At 47.2% G+C, this 26,012-nt stretch overlaps 2 protein-coding genes across 2 annotated transcripts in view; one reads left to right on the top strand and one right to left on the bottom strand.

The window, feature by feature from the left end:
• On the bottom strand, positions 1 to 20,445 carry DESI1 (desumoylating isopeptidase 1). The gene is made up of 6 exons (XM_003264814.4): positions 20,157 to 20,445; positions 6,935 to 6,956; positions 6,358 to 6,427; positions 3,175 to 3,284; positions 2,393 to 2,515; positions 1 to 319 (listed from the first exon to the last, which is right to left on the bottom strand). The coding sequence occupies exons 1-6, from the start codon at positions 20,242 to 20,244 to the stop codon at positions 226 to 228; spliced, it is 507 nt and encodes a 168-aa protein (XP_003264862.1). The 5' UTR covers positions 20,245 to 20,445; the 3' UTR covers positions 1 to 225.
• A 94-nt stretch (positions 20,446 to 20,539) lies between these two features.
• The window catches only part of XRCC6 (X-ray repair cross complementing 6), a 43,908-nt gene continuing 38,435 nt past the window's right edge, over positions 20,540 to 26,012 (top strand). The window contains exons 1-2 of the mRNA XM_030815461.1: positions 20,540 to 20,722; positions 21,367 to 21,463. Coding sequence (XP_030671321.1) covers positions 21,382 to 21,463 — 82 coding nt within the window. The 5' untranslated portion in view covers positions 20,540 to 20,722; positions 21,367 to 21,381. The remainder of the gene's footprint in view (positions 20,723 to 21,366; positions 21,464 to 26,012) is intronic.

Genomic DNA, 26,012 nt, shown 5'->3' with positions numbered 1-26,012 from the left:
CAGCCTTAATAAATTAGTATAATACTATTAGAAGGGGTGGCATTTTGTTCTGTTTCTTAGCAGCATTGTCTACATGCGGCCTGACGGTCTCCTTCCCTGGGAAATTTAAAAAGCCGTCCCCTGGTTGTTAGCTCTGATGTAAAATTATAAAATAGAAATCTGGTAGGGTTTGTTTTGTTTAAAAAGGAAAACCCTGGTGAGGCAGGGCGGTCCCAGGCAGTCCTGTTAGCTCTGGCCGTTGGGTCTGCCCACGGAGCTCCCTCCCGGAGGCTGGATCTGAATGGAGTCCAGGAGGGGCCGAAGTGCCTGTCCAAAAGGCCTGCAAGGAAACAGAGACATGAGAGGGGTTGGCTCTGGGATGTGGCCTGCCGTCACACACCCTGCACTGCCCACAGGTAGGGAGGAGGAGTGGGCGCTGGTGGCAGCAGCAGCAGCACCATCAGAGAAGGAAAGAGCACTTCGTCACCTCACTCAAGTTTCCCACCTGCCTCACACACCAGTGTTCTTGGAGGGCATCTCCGAAATAGCCTGCTCTGTATTTTTATTCCTGGGGTTCCCTCCTCAGGGCCTCACCTCTAGAGCCTGGTTAGCTGTGGTTTGAGTAGGCTGGCTACATACAGAGAACTAGAACTTTCTGTGCTCTATGTGCTTGTGTCTTTAATTCTTGTGAGCAAGGAAAAGATCAAATTTAAGCAAGGAAATTGAGGCAAAAGAAGAAGGATATGAAAAAGAAGACAAAGGGGTGAGGACAGCAAATAACTGGATTTTTTCAGGAACAGAGGTCTGCCAGGGAATACAGGGAATATTCAGGAAAAATGACAAATGCTAGGTTGCCAGTATTAATGCTTTTCTTTCACCCCGAGACAGTCTACCTCTAGCCTAGAGCTGGAGTGCAATGGCTTGATCTCGGCTCACTGCAACCTCTGCCTCCCAGGTTCAAGCAATTCTCCTGCCTCAGCCTCCTAAGTAGCTGGGATTACAGGCGTGTGCCACCATGCCTGGCTAATTTTTTATTTTTAGTACAGATGGGGTTTCACCATGTTGGCCTGGCTGGTCTCGAACTCCTGACCTAGTGATCTGCCTGCCTCGGCCTCCCAAAGTGCTGGGATTACAGGCATAAGCCTCTGGGCTTATGCCATTAATGCCTTTCTAAAGGGCTCCTAGTTTGCTCTCATAGTAACAGATGGAAAAAACACTACAAATACTGGAGTTTGGAGATTTTCCATGATTACGACAACCATAAATAAGGTTGCCCAAAAACTTTTAAGTCACTGGCTTTTTCTTTAGTGGATACTGCCATTTTTGAAAATCATCTCCAAGTTTAAAGGAATGAAGTACTCCAAAGTATAGACAGATTAAACCTAGAAATATCAACCCTAATTCAGACAATTCCAGGAACTCCACCCATCAAATAATAACAGCAAGAACATTCTGGCTACTCCAGTTTGGTCAGGGCCCCATAACCTAGATGCCTCAGCAGAGCTGTGGGACTGCAAACTCATCGAATGATAGGAAGGCAGGGCCAGGGCTGGCAGACTGGGGCTCCTCACCAGCCTGCCACAGCAGCCTTGTTTCCTATGCAAACTCTTCCTGGGAGGTGCTTCCTCAGGTATAAAAAACAGCCCACCTTGCTGGGCCTGCGAAACCTGCCAGGATCTCTGTTAAATAAGGCCATAGTTCAGGAGAAACTGAGTCAGAATAAGCAAATAGACACGGTCCTGGAACGAGCAGAGGCTGCCTGAATGCAATCAACGGCAAGGGGAGGGAGGAGGTAAGATGGCTTTGCGGGTGTTGTGTCCTTTCGGGGTATACTGCTTGGATGATGGCCTGCAAGGCTTTTCCAAGGCTTGGGCCACATGAGGAGAGAAAGGGCTGCAGAGTGTTCTTGAAGAAAACATCTGTTGAAGACTGTGCTGTAATACATGAGGGCAAGTAGAACATAGTCGTTGAGGGAGTCAAAGAGCTCATGGTGCAGTGGAAGACAGGCAAATCAACAGCTACAAAACAAGCCCCCCTACTACTTTTCTCACCCCCTCTCTGCTTGTCTAATACTGCATTTTAACTGGGTGCTTCTGGGGAGTGGCATGCTTCGAGTACAATGGGAAGGACAGACGCCAGAATTTTGTGCAAGTACTGAAGCCAGTATCAAGTGGGTTTCTAAGTTCTGTGGTTGCACTTAAGCCAGGGCAGAGCTGGTCTAGCTCTGAAGGTGGAGGTAATACAGGTGCGCATCAGTGGGTGGAGAGAATGGCAGCCTTCTGTGTTAGAACCTGCCATCAGGGCAGGCCCACCTGGTTGGGAGGGCAGATGGGGGCCAGAAGAAGGGCACTGACGGTGAATGGGGATTTTCAAGGTTGGCCAAGGCAGGGGCAGGGACAGAGGCCACACTTACGTGGAGAGAACTTCAGATGGCAGGTCTGTGATGTAAGAAGGAATCTTCCGCCCAGTCAGGAACTGTGCCACTTCGTTGCTGAAGGTGTTACAGTTGTGTTCAAAGAGGTTGTAGGCCTCACCTCTGTACATTGAAAGGTTTGCAGAACATATATGAGAAACCAGCAAGCATCTATGTGGAATAACTCAAGCTAGGCAGTGGAATGGTGAGCACAGCTCAGTGTGAGGACTGCGATTTCCCCCCTCTCATACACCAGAAAAGCACTGCTTATTTGCCATTCTGGCCATTAATAACTGATTTTTAAGGGAAGGAGAAATTGAAAAGACGTGGCTCCTACACAGTTTCAGGAGAATCTTTACATTCACGAAAGCAGAGCTCTGGTGTTAGAGTTTACCCCCTTACTGAAACTGACTAAAGCCTCTTTAAGAGAAAATATGCTCAAGTTTGTATTTCATCCCAACCCTTCTGCAAACCCTGTTTTTCCTTCTGCAAACTTGGCCAATACAGGTTGAGAACAGCACTTGCTGATTTTAATCAGAAGGAATGAAAAGCCCTTATTTCCTCTAAAAATTTCAGCAGAAAGTATGTTTGAAGGAATATCTGTATCAGAACAACTTAGAGCTTTTTGTAGCATAACTGCCTTTTCTTCATGTTAATTCAGCAAAAAACTGGGCCAGGCCTTGTGCTGAGTGATAAGGATGATATGACATGGCAGCTGCCTCAAAGGGTTATTATCTAGTTGGGGAGACAGACACAACTAACCACCACCCGTCTCCACTCACCGGAACAGCGACTCCCCCAGGGAGGAGAGGTACTCCAGAAAGATTTCTTCTGTGACTTCTGTACTCCCCACATCAACCACAGAGTCTGGGGGCCCAAGCAATGTCCCTCCCTAAAAGAGCCAACCCAAAGAAAGTATTAAATTACCATCTCCACTGAATGTTTTAATGTGGCTTCCCACAGTAGACCACAAACACTCTGTTCTGACTTTTTTTTTTTTTTTTTTGAGACGGAGTTTCTCTCGTCACCCAGGCTGGAGTACAATCTCAGCTCACTGCAACCTCCGCCTCCCGGGTTCAAGTGATTCTCTTGCCTCAGCCTCCCAAGTAGCTGAGATTACAGGTGCCTGCCACCATGCCCAGATAATTTTTTGTATTTTTAGTAGATATGGGGTTTCACCATGTTGGTCAGGCTGGTCTCAAACTCCTGACCTTTAAGTGATCCACCCACCTCAGCCTCCCAAAGTGCTGAGATCACAGGTGTGAGCTACTGTGCCCAGCCTGACTTCATATTTAACTTGCAGAGCACCCTGGGCAGATGAAGAATGCTATTCGCTATTTGTATCAAGGATGCAATGGCTTAGAAGCATGGGTGTCCACTCCTTTGGCTTCCCTGAGGCACACTGGGAAGAAGAATGGTCTTGGGTCACACACAAAATACACTAACGCTAATGATAGCTGATGAGCTTAAAAAAAAAAAAAGCTCATGTTTTAAGAAACTTTACAAATTCATGTCAGGCCACTTTCAAAGCTGTCCTGGGCTGCATATGGCTCACAGGCTGCAGGTTGGACAAGCTTGGCTTAGAGCTTTCTGGTCACTTTTCATTGCCATGTGCTGGCAGCATGGTTAGGAGTCGGACTTCTTGTTTCTGGGGTGGGGGGGGGCCTGGGAAGCTGATTCTCTTGCAGCTCTGACTCCTGATGCTGTCCACTTACTCAGCTGAGAAAGAGAAACCCAGAATCTGAAGTCTACTTTTGTCCCCAGTATGTCTCATCATGAGGACAGAACAGGACGATAGAAATGGCTCACACTTCGCAGGCCATCTCTCCATGCCTATTTGCATAAAGTATGCAGTCAATTTTTCTTATGACATACTTGATATCCCATGTTATAATGGAAAAACGATGTGAGAAATCTGGCAGGCTGGCAGATATTTCCATAATTCAATTCTTTTTGGATCTGCGAGCTTAATCCTTGCCCTATCACCATCATAGGGCAAGGGAGTTAATGGCTCCCAAAAGGCCTACAGAAAACCCTCAGCCATGTGGTTAACAGACTGCCAGAGAAGACTGAAGGAGAGACTGAGGTTGAGTGGGGAAACCAGCCACTGGGGAAGCAACGGGATCAGCAGGGAGAACAAATCTGGGAAGGGATAACACTCCAGAGCAGATCTCCCCGAAAAGATCATTCATTCATAGCCACTGAGCACCTCCTACATAGCTGACATTGTTTTGGGCACTGAGGAAAGCATGGTGAGCAAGATAACCATGGTAGGCAGAGAACAATTATCTCAGAGTTGTAAGAAACTAAAAGGTCACTCTTTGACCCCTCTTATTCACTCATATAACAAATATGGATTGAGAACTTATTGTGTGTCAGGCCTTATGCTAGGCACTGGGGCTGTGGTGTGGACAAAATAGATGAGATTCTTGCCCTTAAGAAGCTTAGTCTAGCAGGGAAGGGAGACTGAAAAATCCCATAAACCAGTATATAATTATGAGCTGCAATTAAGGGCATGCTGGAAAAGTACAGAATGCCAACAGTACATTATGACAGGAGACCTTCCCGGTCTGAGGGGTCAGGGAAAACTTGCCTGAGAAAGTGACACAACTCAAATCTGAAGGATGGAGAGGCATAACCAGGTGAAGGATCAAGAAGGTGTACTGATGTCAGAGTGCAGGTTTCAATGTCTATGGTGTGTTCAAACAATGAGAAGAGAGTGAGGGTTGGGAGGGAACAACCTAAAAGGCTGGCCAGAGTCAGAGTCAGAGACCAGATCAGGTAGGTCCTGGGAGGCCATGCTGAGCTTTCTGGCTTTTATTCTAAAAGCAATGGGAGAATTCTGGCTTATGCAGGGGATTGCTTGAGCCCAGGAGTTTGAGATCAGTCTGGGCAACATAGGGAGATCCTATCTCTAAAAAAATAGAAAAAAATAGCAGGGCTTGTTGGTGCTGAGTCCTAGCTACTCAGGTGGCTGAGGTGGGAGGATTCATTGAGCCTGAGAGGTGGAGGCTGCAGTAAGCAAGACTGTGCCACTGCATTTCTGGCCTGGGTGACAGAGCAAGACCCTATCTCAAGAAAAAAAAATCCTTCCTGTAGGATATAGCAAAAACAAACACACAACCAAAATGAATGGCTGCTTGGCCATTGCTTGAGCACCTACTGTGACAACACTTGGATAGCTGATAGAAATTTTTGGAAAAGGCCGGGTGCTGTGGCTCACGCCTGTAATCCCAGCACTATGGGAAGCCGAGGAGGGCTAATCACGAGGTCAGGAGTTTGAGATCAGCCTGGCCAACATGCTGAAACACCGTGTATACTAAAATATACAAAAAATTAGCTGGGTGTAGTGGCGGGCACCTATAATCCAAGCTACTCAGGAGGCTGAGGCAGGAGAATGGCGCGAACCGGGGAGGCGGAGCTTGTAGTGAGCCGAGATCGCGCCACTGTACTTCAGTCTGGGCGACGGAGTGAGACTTCATCTCAAAAAAAAAAAAAAAAAAAAGAAATTTTCGGAAAAGGGTGTGGGCTTTAGTGTGATAATCCTGGGTTCTAGGACTGGTGTCACTTATTGGCTGTTTAAGTTTGGGCAACTCTTGATGCTTCTCAGAGCCCCCATCATTCAGCTTAACATCAGTTGCGTTCCTAGGATGAGCCGGACACTGTGCAGGGGATGGAGATGGAAGGTCTCAGCTCGCAAGGAGCTTACACAGTTCCCTGTGGAGAACCAGAAACAGCTCATTTCACAATAACATGCTCTCTGTGAGACAGAAGGACCCACACGTGCCATGGGAACAGAGAGGAGGGGAACTGGCTGAGGTGTCTGGGAAAGGTTTTATTGAGCCGAGTCTTCAGGCGGCTTTGAGGAACAATGCCAGAAGTCCACAGTAGAAGCAAAGCTACTGGTCTACAGGAGCCCCCAGGAACCTGAGACTGCAGGACAGAGTGTAGGGGAAGACACTTACCGGGGGGCAGCTGGAGATACCACCACTGCCGAAGAAGAACTCATCCTTGTGCACAACTATGGATGTGTGCCTGTCACACAGAGAGAGACACAGTGAGCCAGAAAACTTAAACTTTGAGAAAAAGCAAACACCATAATGCAATGAGAATAATTTCTGCCCAAGGATAGGACTGTGGGGACCAGTCTTATAAAACCAACAAACCAAAGGTATGACTATGATAAATACCACAGATCAGGGCTTCTCAATCTTGGCACTATTGACATTTGAGGCTGGGTAGTTCTTTGTTGTGCGGGGCTGTCCTGTGCATTCTAGGCTGTTGAGTAGCATCCCTGCCTCTATCCACAAGATGCCAGTAGCATCCTCCTCCCTGTATGACACCAAAAATATCTCTGGACATGGCCAAATGTCCCAGGGTGAGAGAGCAAAAGAACTCCTGAAGAGAAGCACTGCTTTAGGGCTTGAAGATTTATAGCATGGAGAGATAGGTTTCTTGCTGGAAGCCACAGACTAGAACCTGAAATGCATAGTGCTGCCTTGTTTCAAAACTAGTCAAAGTAAGGAGACCCACCCAACTTACCAGATGCCTTCCAGTTGTTTCCCTGTGGAGAGAAGAAGAGATTTAGCCACTTGGGACTAGAATAAGTGGCCCCTCAGCCTTGGTAAATTCACGACATCACTTAAACCCAGGGTAACCTGTCATAAACCTTTTGAGGGACTTTCTAGGAATGCAAGTCCCCTCCAGTAAGGTCTTTAGGTTGTGACAGAGTTTAAGTGTAAGTAAGTTGAAAAGTAATGAGAGTCTTTTATCAGAATGCAAGATTAAAAACACTAGTATAAAGGTACCCCAGTTTTATGTCTGCTATTCTTTCCTCTTTGGGGTCAATTCAGCTATGCCTTTTTAACTTCTCTGTCTCACGTACAGTAAGACTACAGTAATACAATGAATGTTATTACTCATTTCTTCGTTGAGGTGAAATCCTTCAGAAACTGATAGGATAAAACTTTGTAAATGCTATCCATTTAAATAAGGCACTGTTATTCTACCTCTATGTGCCAGAAACAATGTTAGGTGTGGAAATGCAAATAGGAACATATCACATTCCTGCCTTTGAGAAGCTCAAAGTCAAATGGACTGAGACACACAAATAATTAACTAAAACAAAATGTTAATACGCTGTATCATAGTGGTAAAAATAAGGTGCTAAATATAATAAACTACTTTTGTGAGCTTCCATTACCAATGACAAGTAAGGGCAGGGATGGACATTTCTGTGGGAGAGAACAAGACGTGCACATGCATGGCTGTGAAGTCTAAAGCCTGCAGGGCAGAGTGAAGAAAGGTGGCAGTGATGGTGCCAAGGGGAGGAGCAGCCAACAGGATGGCCAGCAAAGCGGGCAGGGCTGGACTCAAAGAGGCTGTGAGGCTGGAGAGTGCCTTGATCAGATCCATGTTCGGAAAAGATAACTGTAGTTGTGGGATAGCAGATGAATTGGAGGGAAGAGAGCAGACCAAGCAGACCAGGGTAAGGAGCTCATCACAATCACAAGAGTCCATGGGAGATACTCTACAGCAGTGCTCAGGAGGCAGAGGAAGGGCATTGAAAGATGTGGAGTGTCAGCAAACATCACTCACTCACTCCTGCTTATCACTTCACATGGCGACATAGGAGATTACTGATTGTTAACTGCTACCTTCGCTGTTTGCCCTGTGACTTTCTTTTTTTTAGAGACAGAGTCTCTCTGTTGCCCAGGCTGAAGTGAAGTGACGTGATCTCGGCTCATTGCAACCTCTGCCCCCTGGGTTCAAGTGATTTTCATGCCTCAGCTTCCCAAGTAGCTGGGATTACAGGCATGCACCACCAAGCCCAGCTAATTTTTGTATTTTTAGTAGAGACAGGATTTTGCCATGTTGGCCAGGCTGGTCTCAAACTCTTCGCCTCAAGTGATCCACCTGCCTCAGCCTCCCAAAGTGCTAGGATTACAGGCATGAGCCACCACACACTCGGCATAGCATCCTCAGAGATAGTTAAGGGGACCACATGGGTTCAGATCCTGGATTTTCCACTTCCTAGTGGTGGATCTTGGGCAAGTTTACCCAGCCTGTTTAAGTCTGTTTCTCCAATTTGGAGTTGCTGTGACTGGTAATGTTAATGTGTAGAATGCTTCACAGTATGTGATATACAGATGTCTGATAAATGGAAGCTCTTATTAGGTACGATGACCTCCTTGGGGAAAAGGGTAAAGACTTCCACAAGATAAAAATAAACTTTACTTCAGACATGTCACAGTGGCCCACCCCTGTAATCCCCGCACTTTGGGAGGCTGAGGCAGGCGGATTACTTGAAGCCAGGAGTTCAAGACCAGCCTGGCCAACAGAGAAACCCTGTCTTTACTAAAAATAAAATAAAAAAAACTCTCTGGGTGTGGTGGCATGTGCCTGTAGTCCCAGCTACTCAGGAGGCTGAGGCACGAGAATTGCTTGAACTTGGGAGGCAGTGAGCCAAGATTGCGCCACTGTACTCTAGCCTGGGCAACAGAATGAGACTCTGTCTCAAATAAAATAAAAAATAGGCCAGGTGTGGTGGCTCACGCCTGTAATCCCAGCACTTTGGGAGGCCAAGGCGGGCAGATCACATGAGGTCAGGAGTTTGAGACCAGCCTGGTCAACAACCCCGTTTCTACTAAAAATACAAAATTAGCCGGGCATGGTAGTGCATGCCTATAGTCCCAGCTACTCAGGAGGCTGAGGCAGGAGAATCACCTGAACCCAGGAGGCAGAGGTTGCAGTGAGCCGAGATTGCGCCATTGCACTCCAGCCTGGGCGACAAGAGTGAATCTCTATCTTAAAAAAAAAAAAAAAAAAAAAAAAAAAAAAAAAAAAAGACCAGGTATGGTGGCTCAGCACTTTGAGAGGCTGAGGCAGGCGGATCACAGGTCAGGAGTTCAAGACCAGCCTGACCAACATGGTGAAACCCTGTCTCTATTAAAAACACAAAAATTAGCCGGGTATGGTGGCAGGCACCTGTAATCCCAGCTACTCAGGAGGCTGAGGCAGGAAAATCGTTTGAATGTGGGATGCGGAGGTTGCAGTGAGCTGAGATCATGCCACTGTACTCCAGCCTGGGCGACTGGGTGAGACTCTGTCTCAAAAAAAAAAAAAATTCTACTTCAGTATTGGTAAGTAAAATCTAAGAACAGATTTCAACATCCAGCAAATTAATATGAAATGCTATATCTATTTTACATGTAAAATTCCATTCTTTGCTGTTAGTGTTCCCAGGCTAAATGGAATAACAAGAAAATGAAATGTAGCGGAGTACTTCTGCCTCTGTTCCAATTCCAGAGATCAGTCTGCGTTTCACCAAGAGATCTGCTGCTCTGGCCTGGAAGACTACAAGTGGGCCGGGCGTGGTGGATCACCTGAGGTCAGGAGTTTGAGATCAGCCTGGCCAACATGATGAAACCCCGTCTATACTAAAAATACAAAAATTAGCTGGGCGTGGTGGCAGGCGCATGTAATCCCAGCTACTTGGGAGGCTGAGGCAGGAGAATCACTTGAACCCAGGAGGCGGAGGTTGCGATGAGCTGAGATGGCGCCATTGTACTCCAGCCTGGGTGAAAAGAGCAAAACTCCATCTCAAAAAAAAAAAAAAAGAACACAAGTGGATAGAGGGATCCTAGCCAGGGGTTTCTGGGGATAGCACCCTAGAGAATGTGAGGCAGGTTCTGACCTTATCCAAACTGAGGTGAAATTTCACAGTGGTTGATGAGAACCAGACTGGATGCCAAAGGGGGAGTGGTAATCCATTTAGGACAAGCATCTTCAAACCCTGGGTTCCACTGGGCTATAAGATACTAAATCTCCTCTTTCCTGTTTACTATATGTAAAATGGGGAGACTAACATTCCTTTTCTTGAGACAGAGTCTCACTCTATTGTCCAGGTTGGAGTGCAGTGGCACGATCTTGGCTCACTGCAACCTCCGCCTCCTGGGCTCAAGTGATTCTGGTGCCTCAGCCTCCCAAGTACAGGCTGGGATTACAGGTGTGCGCCACCATGCCCAGCTAATTTCTGTATTTTTAGTAGAGATTGGGTTTCACCATGTTGCCCAGGCTGGTCTCGAACTCCTGACCTCAGGAGATCTGCCCTCCTCAGCCTCCCAAAGTACTGGGATTACAGGTGTGAGCCACTCTATGTGGCCTAACACTGCATTTTAAATAGAGCTGATGTGCCCTTCTGAACTGTCATTTATAAATCAGCTGTTTAAAAGGCTGCAATTTGTTTATTTACTTGAAGACATTTAATAATTCAGTGAAACTGGAGAGAAGATTAAGGATACCTGCTTTCTCTTACCTGTTCCTTTCTTTTTTTTTTTTTTTTTTTTTTCTGAGACGGAGTCTCGCTCTGTCGCCCAGGCTGGAGTACGATGGCGTGATCTTGGCTCACTGCAACCTCCACCTCCCAGGTTCAAGTGATTCTCCTGCCTCAGCCTCCTAAGTAGCTGGGACTACAGGCACTCACCACCACGCCTGGCTAATTTTTCTATTTTTAGTAGACATGGGGTTTCACCATGTTGGCCAGGCTGGTCTTGAACTCCTGACCTCGTGATCCGCCCGCCTCGGCCTCCCAAAGTGCCGGGATTACAGGCGTGAGCTACCGCGCCTGGCCCCTGTTCCTTTCAAATGAAGCTTTTCTCATTTACTTTGTGAGGAATGCTACATTTACAAGGAGGAAGTACAGTATAGTGAATAAGAACACAGGTTCTGGTGTAGACAGGTTGGGTATGAATCTTACTGGCTGAAACTGTGAACTAATGTTTATTGAGTGACTACCACCTTCCAGGCACTATCCTTGGCACTAGGGATACATCAGTAAACAAAAACCTCCTTCATGACACTTTCTAGGTGGGGGGAGGGGACAGTCAATAATAATAATGATAATAAGTCATAACATGTTAGCAATAGTGAATGATACAGAACGAACAAGAGTAGGTTAAGGGGGTCTGGGTGTAGTGGCTCACGCCTGTAATCCGAGCACTTTGGGAGGCAAAGGCGGGCGGATCACCTGAGGTCAGGAGTTCGAGACCAGCCTGGCCAACATGGTGAAACCCCATCTCTACTAAAAGTACAAAAATTAGCCAGGCATGGTGGCACACACCTGTAATTCCAGCTACTTGGGAGGCTGAGACAGAAGAATCACTTGAACCCGGGAGGTATTGCAGTGAGCCGCGATTGCACCACTGCACTCCAGTCTGGGTGACAAGAACAAAACTCTTGTCTCAAAAAAAAAAAAAAAAAAAAAAAGAGTAGGTTAAGGGAGTTTCAGGGATGATCAGGGTGGGCCTCTTTGAGAATATGACATTTGAGTGAAGTTTTTTTTTTTTTTTTTTTTTTTTTGAGACGGGGTCTTGCTCTGCTACTCAGGCTGGAGTGCAGTAACGCGATCAAAGCTCACTGCAGCCTTGACCTCCCAGGCTCAAGTGATCCTCCCACTTCAGCTTCCCAGTTGCTGAGACTATATGTGTACCACCCAGGCCTATTTTTTTTTTTTTTTTTTTTTGAGATGGGGTCTCCCTATGTTGTCAAGCCTGGACTTGAACTCCTGGGCTGAAGTGATCCTCCCACCTCCAGGCGTGCGCCACCAGGCCCAACTTTGAGCCAAGATTTAAAGGAGGCAAGGGAAAGAGGGATGCAGGGGCAATGACATGCCAGGTTTATCTGAAGGCCTGTAAGGAGGCCAGTGAAGCTAGAATGGGTGAGGAGGGGAAGTAGAAGATGACCAGAGGTAATGGAGGACCAGATCACAGAGAACACTGCAGAGGCTGAGAACACTAAGCCTGAGCTGTCCAATATGGTAGCCACTGACCACATGTGGCTATTTAAATTAAATAAATGCACAAATTCAGTCCCTCAGTTCCACTAACCACATTTTAGGTATTCAATAGCCACATGTGACTAGTGGTTACTTATTGGACAGTGCAGATCTAGAACATTTCCATCACTGCAGAAAGTTCTATTGGATGCACTGTTTAAACTACAGTTTCCTATTCTGTAAAAAAAAGCATAATAACAGTGCTTGCCTCATAACATTTCCAGGATTAAAGGAGATGATACATGACACATGCCTAACACAGGGTCTGGGACATAATACATGCCCAATAAAGGCTAACTCATTTCTTCTAGGGTTTATAATTTGAAAGTTTTATAGCTGTTCTCATAGTACCCTGGTATTGAAACTATTCACGTGTCCTTCTCCCCAGTTAGACTACGGTTGCCTCAATAACCAGGACAGTTTCTTATGCATCTTTGTAACTCCAGCACCTAGCAAAGGACCTGGACCTGAGATGTGACATGAACATCTGTTGAGATGAGCTGTTCTGTTTAGTTAGCTCTGTTGGTTGACACACAGTGCTATCGAGGACAAAGTTCCTAACCCCAATCTGGGCTGCCTGGCTTGTTATTGAAATGACTCTGCCACCCTGGCATACTGCACTCCCAGTCTACTGCTGTCTTCTCAGATGCGCATGCTCACTGACCCAGGAGTACAGCTGGCAGGTATGGATGTATAATCAGCTCAAACCCATTCCTACTAAACAGGTTTTTGGAGAGCGGCCTCAGTTATTTTACACCTGAAAAACAACTCAAAAGTTGCAGGATATAAACCCTACTTTATTCTCCTTTATATCCTTTGTATCATCACTGAATTTGCCTGTAAGCTACACGCCACACTTCCTATTCAACTGCATCAAGGTACACTTAGGATCTCATCCATTCATAGAGTGGAGATAGGGATTATAGAAAAAAGATCCCCTTATTTATTCATTCTCTTTTTTTTTTTAAGACGGAGTTTCGCTCTGTTGCCCAGGCTGGGGTGCAGCGGTGCAATCATGGCTCACTACAACGCCCACCTCCCGGGTTCAAGCAATTCTCCTGCCTCAGCCTCCCGAGTAGCTGGGATTACAGGAGTGCGCCACCATGCCCAGCTAATTTTTTGTATTTTTAGTAGAGACGGGGTTTCTCCATGCTGGCCAGGCTGGTCTCAAACTCCTGACTTTGTGATCTACCCGCCTCAGCCTCCCAAAGTGCAGGGATTACAGGTGTTAACCACTGCACCCAGCCTATTCATTCTTTTTTTTTTTTTTTTTTTTTTTTTTTGAGACGGAGTCTCGCTCTGCCACCCAGGCTGGAGTGCAGTGGCGCGATCTTGGCTCACTGCAAGCTCTGCCTCCCAGGTTCACGCCATTCTCCTGCCTCAGCCTCTCCGAGTAGCTGGGACTACAGGCGCCCGCCACCACGCCCGGCTAATTTTTTGTATTTTTAGTAGAGACGGGGTTTCACCGTGGTCTCGATCTCCTGACCTCGTGATCCGCCCACCTCGGCCTCCCAAAGTGCTGGGATTACAAGCGTGAGCCACCGCGCCCGGCCTCATCATTTCACTTATTCATTCATCCACCAAACACTTGGAGCCAACAATAACATTAAAAATGAATTGAGTGAATTTACATCCTTTCTTTTTTCCTTTTGAGACAGAGTCTCACTTTGTTTCCCAGGCTGGAGTGCAGTGGCGTGATCTTGGCTCACTGCAACCTCCGTCTCCTGGGTTCAAGCAATTCTCCTGCCTCAGCCTCCCAAGTAGCTGGGATTATAGGCGTGAGCTACTGCACTTGGCCTACATCCTTTTTTTTTTTGAGATGGAGTATCACTCTATCACCCAGGCTGAAGTGCAGTGGCATGATCTCGGCTCACTGCAACCTCTGCCCTCTGAGTTCAAGTGATTCTCCTGCCCCAGCCTCCCAAGTAGCTGGGATTACAGGCACCTGCCACCATGCCCAGTTAATTTTTGTGTTTTTAGTAGAGATGGGGTTTCACCATCTTGGCCAGGCTGGTCTTAAACTCCTGACCTCAGGTGATCCACCCTCCCCTTGGCCTCCCAGAGTGCTGGGATTACAGGCATAAGCCACCTCACCCAGCCTTGTTTTTTTTGTTTTAACAAGTTCCTTTTCACCTGTTTTCCACATGCATATCTGCAGAAGATTTCATTTCAAGGAAAAGTTTCACAGCTAAAGAGCATTTGAAAACCACTGGTCAGGCCGGGTGCAGTGGCTCACGCCTGTAATCCCAGCACTTTTGGAGGCCGAGGCAGGCGGATCACGAGGTCAGGAGATCGAGTCTATCCTGGCTAACATGGTGAAACCCCGTCTCTTCTAAAAAAAAATACAGGCCGGGCGCGGTGGCTCAAGCCTGTAATCCCAGCACTTTGGGAGGCCGAGGCGGAAGGATCACGAGGTCAGGAGATCGAGACCATCCTGGCTAACACGGTGAAACCCCGTCTACTAAAAATACAAAAAAAAAAAAAAAAAAAAAAAAAAAATTAGCCGGGCATGGTGGTGGGTGCCTGTAATCCCAGCTACTCGGCAGGTTGAGGCAGGAGAATGGCGTGAACCTGGGAGGCACGCACCACTGCACTCCAGCCTGGGCACACAGCAAGACTCTGTCTCAAAATAAATAAATAAATAAATAAAATTTAAAAAAGCAGAATCACATAGGGCCTTGTAAGCCATATTCCTTTCCATTTTGCCTTAAAGAAATTGCATGATTATTAAATTAATTCATTAGATGAGTATAAAACAGTTCACACAGTGAACAAAAATCAAAAACAAAGCACAATAGATGGCATTAAAACAGAAAAAACCTCTCTCAGATTTGAATACATTTTACTTAATCTTCAAGCTTAAGTTCAAGTCTCAATCATTTCTATAATCAATACTTACTGAACACCTGCTCCAACAGGCCACTGGGGACATAAAGGAAGGGGACAGAGTCCTTGCCCTCCAGGAGCTCCAGGCTCTTGCCAAAGCCTTTCTGACATGCTCAGCTCACCATGGCCTCTCTTATTTCAAAGCCTAACATAGTTCCTGCACCACTCACTCACTTTGGCACCTAATCATAATCTGTTTTATATTGTTATCAAAAGTTATCTTCATTATTTAAAGGAAAATAATATTTTAAGAAAAACTCCTGTACTGGGCATGGTGGCTCATGCCTTACTTTGGGAGGGGGGTTTGTTCAGCATTTTGGGAGGCTAAGGCAGGTGGATCGCCTGAGATCAGGAGTTCGAGACCAGCCCGACCAACATGGTGAAACCCAGTCTCTATTAAAAATAGAAAAATTAGCCAGGTATGGTGGCACATGTCTGTAATCCCAGCTCCTTGGGAGGCTGAGGCAGGAGAACTGCTTGAACCCAGGAGGCGGAGGTTGCAGTGAGCCGAGATCGTGTCATTACACTCCAGCCTGGGCAACAAGAGTGAAACTCGGCCTCAAAAAAGAAAAACTCCTGGAGGACAGAGTTCACATCATATCTTTTATTTCATTACTATTTGTACTACAAAATGAAGTAAAGAATTGAGTATAGTGTAAAATCTCTAATATTCATTAGAATGCATTCTGCCAAGAAATGTACATATTCTATGTCTCCAAATCTTTAAATCTGAAAACAGTTTTGAAATGGGCTTGTAAAGAAAAACGTGATGCACGTACACGAAACTTCCGATCAGAAAATAATAAACAAATACAAAGTACTTCTTACCACAATTAAAACACACACACACACTTCTGCATGTACTCTGGCACAAAAAGAGGTCAAGAAACTTAAAGAGCAGCCAAAATTATTAAGAGGAGGAACTGAAGGACAATTATAATAGCTAATTATTTTAGGCAATCAGTGACTATGAAAAAAGTGCAATGAGGCTATCTGCTCAATTAGAATGCTGAAGATAATTTTGGGACCATTTTTCATAGTGAATGAAAAGCTATAGAACAGTAATGCCTTCACTTGAGGCAATTCTAGGAGGCTGAAAACAGGACAGGGTAAAACTACGGAATTTACATTGCTTCAGGAAAGGCGAATTACCTTGGGCTTTATCTAGTCCAATCCTGAACTGCGACAGAGCTAGATGAGGTCTCCCATTGGAGAACTGACATAACTGAAGCCTGAGAGGGTACTACAGATGAGATCACATGGATTTAATTTGGGAAAATGGAGGCTAAGAGGCATGATCATAAATCTAGATTATAAGTGGCACATACACATTGAACCCAGCTTTTTTTCTCATCCAAATTTGAAACATTTGGCAAAGGATGCCTTTACAAACTTCAGGAAGGCATCTACTTTACTTCAATTATAAAGGAACGTATTACACATTAGAGGTGGTATCTCAAAATGACAGAGAACGCGAGCTCTGGAAGTCAGACTGCCTGTGTTCATAACCCAGCTCTACCACCTAGTAGCTCTGGGACCTGGGGCAAATTCCTTAACACTCTACTTCTCAGGTTCCTCAATCAAGAAAATGGAGGCAATAACAGGACCTATCTCAAAGTTGTGGTGAGGATTATAATGCACGCAAAGTACTCAGAAAAAAAGGGTCTGACACATGGTAAGCTCTCAATAAATACTGGCTATTAATATACTTTTAGAATTCATCATAAAAATCAGGAAACAAATTGATTTTTTAAAGGTTCAAATATATTTAGGAATGGGAAATCAATATATGGCTACTTATAGAACTGGGACATACCCAACTTCAAGATTAGTGGTGTCTGAATGGGATGAACCAGTAAGACCATGCCTATTTTCCTTAAGTTTTCAACTCTAGAAAGTAATGACTACTAGCTTTGCTAACTCTTTCTTCATTAATTTTGCAGAAGGTATAAAAGCAATATGGAAAAAAGAGGTAGAGAAGAGAGAAGTAGATTAGCAAACAAGGTGATTTCCTCAGATCAGAATCTGATGTGCCCAATGAATGGGTGATGTTCCCATGTTTGGCTGAGGCCTTCCAGGACTTCACATCTATATAAAAGGGCAGGGAGTGGGAAGGGGGCAGGTCTATTACTCCATCTTCAGTTATAGCACTTTCCCCTTCACCCACTACACTCCACAAAAGCCTTCTTTCATTTCCAGTATCAGGCCAGACTCTTTCCTGTCTCAGGGCTTTGGCAGGTTGATCTTTCTCCTATTTGGAACACTGTAACTCCCTTATTACCCTCCGTGGCTACTTCGTCCTCATCCTAAATTCCCAGTTTCAAAGTCACTACCCTTGATACCCTTATTTAAAATAGGTCTCTTCACTGGGTGCAGTGGCTCACGCCTGTAATCCTAGCACTCCCTTGGGAGGCTGAGGCGGGCGGATCACTTGAGGTCAGGAGTTCAAGACCACCCTGGCAAACATGGTGAAACCCCGTCTCTACTAAAAATATAAAAATTAGCCAGGTGTGGTGGCATGCACCTGTAATCCCAGCTACTCTGGAGGCTGAGGCAGGAGAATCACTTGAACCTGGGAGACAGGTTGCAGTGAGCTGAGATCACCCCACTGCACTCCAGCCTGGGCAACAGAGCAAGACTCATCTCAAAATAAAAAAAAAGGTCTCTCTTGTTATTTTCTATCACAGCACCCAGTGTGCTTCCTGTGCAGAAGGCACTTATGCAATTTGTAACTAATTATTTGTTTATGTATTTATTTTTAATGTCTTCCCCATTAGATAGCTTCATGATGGCAATGATGGCAACGAACATCATTTTTCATTATATCAACCTCATTTACCTTAACACGTTGACTAGCATACAGCAGACGCTCAATAAATATCTGCTGAATGAATGAAATAATGACTCCTAAGGCCCCTTTCAGCTGCCCAATAATTATTAGGTAATAGGATAAAAAATACCCAGTGTAAAGGGGGAGGTTTTACTTGGGGTATAGGAAATATCTGATTCCTCACTATGATAAAAAAACAAACAAATGGCTCCATTCCAAGACGTTTAGTTAAAACTTGACTGATGTGGGCTGGGCATGGTGGCTCACCCCTATAATCCCAGCACTTTGGGAGGCCAAGGTGGGCGGATCACAAGGTCGGGAGATCGAGACCATCCTGGCTAACACAGTGAAACCCCATCTATACTAAAAATACAAAAAATTAGTCGGGTGTGGTGGTGGGCGCCTGTAGTCCCAGCTACTCGGGAGGCTGAGGCAGAAGAATGGCGTGAACCTGGGAGGCGGAGCTTGCAGTGAGCCTAGATGGCACCACTGCACTCCAGCCTGGGCGACAGAGCGAGATTCCGTCTCAAAAAAAAAAAAACAAAAACACTTGACTGATGTAATCTATTAATGAGTAACAGCTTCCTCAGTGACTTTGTAAGTTTTGCTTTCAGATGTGCCTTAATCATTTTAACAACTGGTTATCTAGGCCCAAACCCCTGTCAAATAATGGGTTGGCTACATAAGAATTAGCCGATAAGCTCATTAAAAATACAGATTTTTGGACTAAAACTCCAGGAGATTCTGATTTAGTATTTGTGAAGTAAAGCTCTAGAATCCATATAATTAAAATTTTCTCATTTTAAATAGATATTATGTGCATGGAATACACAGGTCCAGAGGTAAGAAAGAGTTTACAGCAGTTTTCTTCTACTCCTGTTCCCCTGGCATCAAGTTCCCCTTTCCATAAGCTACTGCTGTTATCAATTTCTTGTGTATCCTTACGGATAATTATTTGCCTAAGCAAGCACATATATATCCTTTGATTTGCATATTTAAAGAGCTGCTCTAACCTTGTTTTTTTCTAATCTCATTTAACAATATATGTTGGAAATGAGGGTATCTGCATTTTTAACAAGCACCCTAGATGATTTTGATGTGAAGCCAAATATAGAAACAACTCATGGGCCCACGGTTGTGAGATTAAGTTCAATTCACTACGACATATTAGAAACTCAAGGACATTGAAGGATGCCCTCAAAAGTTGCCTCGCTTACTTGACCTCTTCCCCCTCGTCTCACAGAGATGAACTAAATCATTCGCGAATGTCTCCACAGAAGCCAGGAAAAACTAGCCATTCAAATGGATGCTGTCAAAGCTTCAATTTTCAATTATTTGAATTCTTTCCTGCTCATTGTTACCCGAAATTACAAACCTGACAATTCCTGTGTTACACAAGACATTCCTGTATTTAAGTTGAAATGAGGTGTGATCGTCACTGAATGAGGGCTGGTTTTTCTCCTCCCAGTTAAGTAGTTTAATGGAGCACAACCGAAATACTTTCTTTACTAATCCTTATTCACACGACCTCATCCAAACTTCCCCCAAGACTGCTTTCTTGCCATTTGAGCAAAAGCAATTAACTTAGAAACTGTGGGGAGAAGACCCCTTGGTGAATTCTGGAGTTCGGGGCTCCTCTTGTCCTGACTTGACCTACCTGGGGGCGATGGTTGGGTCCCTAGGCAGCTCTATCTCCCCCATCCCACCTATCCCTGGGACTGCAAAGGAAGCTTCCTTTTGGCATTGAGGCAAGGTTCTCCGAGGGCCACCCGACCTCCGCAGTGTCTCTGTCACCACCAGGGGCACCGCGCGGCAGGCATCCTCACCTTTCCTACACCGCGCCAAGGAGGCAGGAGTGCACCGGGCTACCCGAGCGAGGCAGGGAACCCGCCGGGATCCAGCTCTGTTTTACCCCACACCCTCGTCGAAGGGGCTCTCGAGGGCTCGGTTTCTGCCCGAGCCCCCTGCAAGGTGGAGGCATGACTCCTCCATCCCTTCCCCTTGAATTCAAACGTGAGGATGGTATCTGCGAGGCTAAGGCGGGGCTCAGATGGCCCAAACTTCGGAACACTCTCTTCTCCACTCGGCTTTTCTTCCATCCTCTGGGCCATGTGTCTCCCCGTGAGTCGTGGCCCAAGTCTCCCCACCTCAGCCAGCCGCCACCCTCTGGCCTGGCTCCCTCCCTCCTGCCCACCTGGCCCCTTCCCCCTCACCCAGCATGATGGGGCTGAGCCGCCGGGCCAGGCCTTTGGACAGGTCGTACACGTAGAGCTTCACCGGATAGAGATTCGGCGGCTCCATTGGGACCCGTGGCGACGGCGGCCACGACGGCCCTCGTACCCGACGGGAGTGCGAAGCGGAGGGAGACGGGGGGACCGAGCCCGGGCCCGGGCTGAGGGGTGGGGGAGAGGCCGCCCTGCGCTGCTCGCGCCCCCACACCCGATACCGGCAACGACTACTGTGAGGTGACAGAGAGGGGACAGGGAGGGCCCACACGGAAGAGGGGGCGGGGGCAGGGATGCAATTCTGCGCATGTGCTTACCGTCCTGTCGTGCAGAAGGGGCGGGGCTTTGCCGAAGGGGGCGGGGCTCTCGCTGATGGGTTGGCTTTCGTCAGGGACATAGGTAGAAGCTGGTTGGGGAGTGTGCGTGCCAGCCTGACGCGATATAGGGCGCACATGCGTGATGACGTAGGGGGCGTTGATTGGGACCGAGTACAGGGCCTGCGCATGCGTGGATTCTCGTCTTCTGTCCAAGTTGGTCGCTTCCCTGCGCCAAAGGTAAGCGGGCCGTTATCCATTTGTGTTGTTCGCCAGCTAGGCCTGGCCTCGTCCTGCTTCGCCCATTCGGTCTCGCGCGCCCCCATAGCCTTGCTAGAGGGTTAGCGTTAGCCTTAAGTGTGCGAATCCGAGGAGCAGCGACAGACTCGAGACCACGCTCCTTCCTCGCGAAGGAGGCGGCACCTCGCGTTTGAGGCCCGCCTGCGTTTGAGGCCCGCCTGCGCTTGCGGCCCGCCTGCGCTTGAGGCCCGTCTGCGTTTGAGACCTCATTGGGCGTGATTGAGGAATTTGGGGAGGTTTTTGGGCGGTATTGAGGACGAGGGGGTCCGTTAGTCAGCACAGAATCCCGGAGCGGGAATCCCTCACCGTCTAAATGGCGTCGGGGGCGGGACCTCAGGGATCTGGCTTCCGCGGGCCGCCGCGGGCCCTGAAACGTGAGGTATAGATGCGATGAGGCGGCTACTGGGATGGCCCCCATGCGCATTTACATGCAGTCCGACTGCCGAGCTTTCGAGGCAGCAGGATTTACTGTCCACATTCCTCATTACTAACCAAGCTTTTAGAACAGATCTCACAAGAACCTAGAGGTCGGTATTTTTTCGGTTTAAATTTGCCTGTTACTAACTTTAACGTCTTTCGCCTAGTGAGCAGTAGCCAACATGTCAGGGTGGGAGTCATATTACAAAACCGAGGGTGATGAAGAAGCAGAAGAAGAACAAGAAGAGAACCTTGAAGCAAGTGGTAAGTGACTTCAGCATGTAGTGCCATTCGGTGTGTGGAAGGAAGACCTTCCCTGCCTATCTCTGCTGGATGGACTTGCTGTTTGGTGGCCTGCCCTTCTCCTCCCAGATAATTCTGAAATTCTTTTCTTCCTTTGAACTTTGCAGAGCTACCCTAGGCTCTTATATTCAGATCTTACTGTAGTCTGCCCTAAGTTTTTTCTGGACACTGGTAGTTTGACATCTTTCGGGCCCTGATAAATGGCCATGACCATGGGTATTTTTTGTCATCTTAAGTGGTTCAGGTGAGACCCTTCTCATCCAGGAAAGTAGTGTTACCATTCCAGGACCTCAATGTAAAAATGCCTCCACCCTACAATAACTACAGCAACCAAAGAATAAACGCAAGCAACACAGTTACAGGAAAGTGATTCTCTCACTGTAGCCTCCACGTTTGGGAGTGTATGTTCAGGCAACACAGTAACACATAAAACAAAGGAGGAGAACTAGGGGTACATATCATCTTCATACTGGTTAATTTAACTCCCGGGTAGAAAAATTTTGAATGTTTTTATTAAAAATGAGAAACGGCCGGGCGCGGTGTCTCAAGCCTGTAATCCCAGCACTTTGGGAGGCCGAGGTGGGCGGATCACGATGTCAGGAGATCGAGACCATCCTGGCTAACACGGTGAAACCCCGTCTCTACAAAAAAGAAATACAAAAAATTAGCCGGGCGTGATGGCGGTCGCCTGTAGTCCCAGCTACAGGGAGACTGAGGCAGCAGAATGGCGCGAACCTGGGAGGTGGAGCTTGCAGTGAGCCGAGATGGCGCCACTGCATTCCAGCCTGGGCGACAGAGCGAGACTCTGTCTCAAAAAAAAAAAAAAAGTGAGAAACATAGGAAATATAAAAAAGAAAAAAATTTGCTATAATCTACCACCCTAACACAACCACTACCAACATTTTGACATTTTTGTATTTTTTTTTTTTTTTTTTTTTTTTGAGACGGAGTCTCGCTCTGTCACCCAGGCTGAAGTGCAGTGGCGCGATCTCGGCTCACTGCAAGCTCCGCCTCCCGGGTTCACGCCATTCTCCTGCCTCAGCCTCTCTGGGTAGCTGGGACTACAGGCGCCCACCACCACGCCCGGCTAATTTTTTTTTGTATTTTTAGTAGAGACGGGGTTTCACCGTGGTCTCGATCTCCTGACCTCGTGATCCGCCCGCCTCGGCCTCCCAAAGTGCTGAGATTTCAAGCGTGAGCCACCGCGCACAGCTGTATTTTTCTTTCAAGTATCTTTCAATCTTTATTTCCTAATGAAATATATGTGTTTTTTAATTTTTTAATAGATACAGGCTGGAGTGCAGTAGTGAGATCATCGTAGCTCACTGTAATCTCAAACTCCCGGGCTCAAGTGATCCTCCTGCTTCAGCTACCTCAGTAGCTGGGACTACAAGTGCTACCAACTCCCAATAATTTTTTAATTTTTTGCAGAGACAGGGTCTTGCTATGTTGATCAGGCTGGTCTCAAACTCTTGGCCTCAAGCGATTCCCCCCAGCCTTGGCCTCCCAAAGTTCTAGGTTTATAGTCATAAGCCTCCATGCCCAGACTGTATCTGATTATTATTTTTTTTTTTTTGAAGACATAGTCTCGCTCTGTCGCCCAGGCTGAAGTGCAGTGGTGCGATCTGGGCTCACTGCAAGCTCCGCCTCCTGGGTTCACGCCATTCTCCTGCCTCAGCCTCCCGAGTAGCTGGGACCACAGTCGCCTGCCACCACGCCCGGCCAATTTTTTGTATTTTTAGTAGAGAGGGGGTTTCACTGTGTTAGCCAGGATGGTCTCGATCTCCTGACCTCGTGATCCGCCCGCCTCGGCCTCCCAAAGTGCTGGGATTACAGGCGTGAGCCACTGCGCCTGGCCTATCTGATTTCTTGTATTGCTGTAACGATAGTGCATATACATGTATTTATTTATTTATTTATTGAGACAGAGTCTCGCTGTGTCACGCAGGCTGGAGTGCAGTGACTCAATCTTGGCTCACTGCAACCTCTGACACCCCGGTTCAGGCTATTCTCCCATCTCAGCCTCCCAAGCAGCTGGGACTACAGGCGTGTGCGCCACCACACCAGGCTAATTTTTGTATTTTTAGTAGAGACAGTGTTTCACCATGTTGGCCAGGCTGGTCTTGAACTCCTGGCCTTAGGTGATCCACCCACCTCGGCCTCCCAAAGTGCTGGGATTACAGGTGTGAGCCACTGTGCCTGGCCTATAGCTCATTTTAAATATACCATAATTTGGCCAGGTGTGGTGGCTCACGCCTGTAATCCCAACACTTTGGGAGGCTGAGGTGGGCAGATCACTTGAGGTAAGGAGTTCGAGACCACCCTGGCCAACGTGGCAAAACCCCATCTCTACTAAAAAATGCAAAAATTAGCTGAGTCTGTGGTGGCATGCACCTGTAGTCTCAGCTGCTCGGGAGGCTGAGGCACGAGAATTGCTTGAACCCGGGAGGCAGAGGCTACAGTGAGCCGAAATTGCAACGCTGCACTCCAGTCTGGGCGACAGAGTGAAACTCTGTCTCAAAAAAAATAAAAATAGGGGCTGGGCGTTGTGGCTCACGTCTGTAATCCCATTACTTTGGGAGGCCGAGGCGGGTGGATCACAAGGTCAGGAGATAGAGACCATCCTGACTAACATGGTAAAACCCCATCTCTACTAAAAAAATACAAAAAATTAGCCAGGCGTGGTGGCAGGCGCCTGTAGTCCCAGCTACTCTGGAGGCTGAGGCAGGAGAATGGCGTGAACCAGGGAGGCGGAGCTTGCAGTGAGTCGAGATTGCGTCACTGCACTCCAGCCTGGGCGACAGAGCGAGACTTCGTCTCAAAAAAATAATAATAAAAAATAGGAGGCTGGGCGCGGTGGTTCAAGCCTGTAATCCCAGCACTTTGGGAGGCCGAGGCGGGCGGATCACGAGGTCAGGAGATCGAGACCATCCTGGCTAACATGGTGAAACCCCGTCTCTACTAAAAAAAATACAAAAAATTAGCCGGGCATGTTGGCGGGCTCCTGTAGTCCCAGCTACTCGGGAGGCTGAGGCAGGAGAATGGCATGAACCCGGGAGGCGGAACTTGCAGTGAGCCAAGCGCCACTGCACTCCAGCCTGGGGGACAGAGAAAGACTCCGTCTCGAAAAAAAAAATAAGGCCGGGCGCGGTGGCTCACTCCTGTAATCCCAGCACTTTGGGAGGCCGAGGCGGGCGGATCACGAGGTCAGGAGATTGAGACCATCCTGGCAAACACGGTGAAACCCTGTGTCTACTAAAAATACAAAAAAATAGCTGGGCGTGGTGGCAGGCACCTGTAGTCCCAGCTACTCGGGAGGCTGAGGCAGGAGAATGGCGTGAACCTGGGAGGCGGAGCTTGTAGTGAGCCGAGATCGCGCCACTGCACTCCAGCCTGGGCGACAGAGCAAGACTCTGTCTCAAAAAAAATAAATAAAATAAAATAAAATAGGCCAGGCACGGTGGCTCATGCCTGTAATCCCAGCACTTTTGGAGCCAAGAGGGGCGGATCACCCGAGGTCAGGAGTTCAAGACCAGCCTGGCCAACATGGTGAAATCCCGTCTCTACTAAAAATACAAAATTAGCCGGGCGTGGTGGCGCATGCCTGTAATCCCGCTCCCGCTACTCAGGAGGCTGAGGCGGGAGAATCACTTGAACGTGAGCGGTGGAGGTTGCAGTGAGCCAAGATCGCGCCATTGCATGTTTAAGGTTCTTGACACACATTGCCATTTTGTTCTCCAGAAGGCAGCTAATTAAACTTATTAACAAGCTGCAGGCCATGCACAGTGGCTCACCGCTGTAATCCCAGCACTTTGGGAGTAGGAGGCTGAGGCGGGCTGATCACCTGAGGTCAGGAGTTTGAGACCAGCCTGACCAACATGGTGAAACCCCATGGCTACTAAATACAGAAAATTTGCTGGGCATAGTGGCACATGCCTGTAATCCCAGCTACTTGGTGATGACAAGACATTGTATACCTTTTTAGGAAAAAGCGTGTTACTTACAGAGTCATGCTGAAGAAAGAAAACCTGAATCTGATTAAGCCTCTGTAGGTCCTTAGTAGGAAGGACAGAGGACTATGTTAATCTACACCAAAAGAGGTCAATCAGCAGGCCAGGCAAGGTGGCTCATGCCTGTAATCCCAATACTTTGGGAGGCCATGGCAGAGGATCGCTCAAGCCCAGAAGTTCAAGGCTGCAGTGAGCTATGAGTGCGCCACTGCATTCCAGCCTGTGTGAGAGAACAAGACTCTGTTTCTAAAATAATTAATTCAATAATTTTACTAATTTTTTTTTATTTGAGATGGAGTCTCTGTCGCCAGGCTGGAGTACAGTGACTAATCTCGGCCCGCTGCAATCTCTGCCTCCCAGGTTCAAGCGATTCTCCTGCCTCAGCCTCTCTAGTAGCTGGAATTACAGGCATGCGCCACCACACACAGCTAATTTTTGGATTTTTAGTAGAGATGGGGTTTCACCATGTTGTCCAGGATGGTCTCAGTCTCTTGACCTTG

This window comes from Nomascus leucogenys, chromosome 7b (genome assembly GCF_006542625.1).
Source record: "Nomascus leucogenys isolate Asia chromosome 7b, Asia_NLE_v1, whole genome shotgun sequence".
NCBI classification, from domain to species: Eukaryota; Metazoa; Chordata; class Mammalia; order Primates; family Hylobatidae; genus Nomascus; species Nomascus leucogenys.
The sequence above is the reverse complement of the archived record's forward strand: the minus strand, read 5'-3'. Positions and strand labels throughout refer to the sequence as shown.

Coding starts and splice junctions, on each gene's coding strand:
- DESI1 (XM_003264814.4), bottom strand. CDS start 20,244: ATGGAGCCGCCGAATCTCTATCCGGTGAAGCTCTACGTGTACGACCTG. Junction 6,957..20,156: donor GCTCAGCCCCATCATGCTGG/GTGAGGGGGAAG, acceptor TTCTCTCCACAG/GGAAACAACTGGAAGGCATC. Junction 3,285..6,357: donor GTATCTCCAGCTGCCCCCCG/GTAAGTGTCTTC, acceptor TGGCTCTTTTAG/GGAGGGACATTGCTTGGGCC.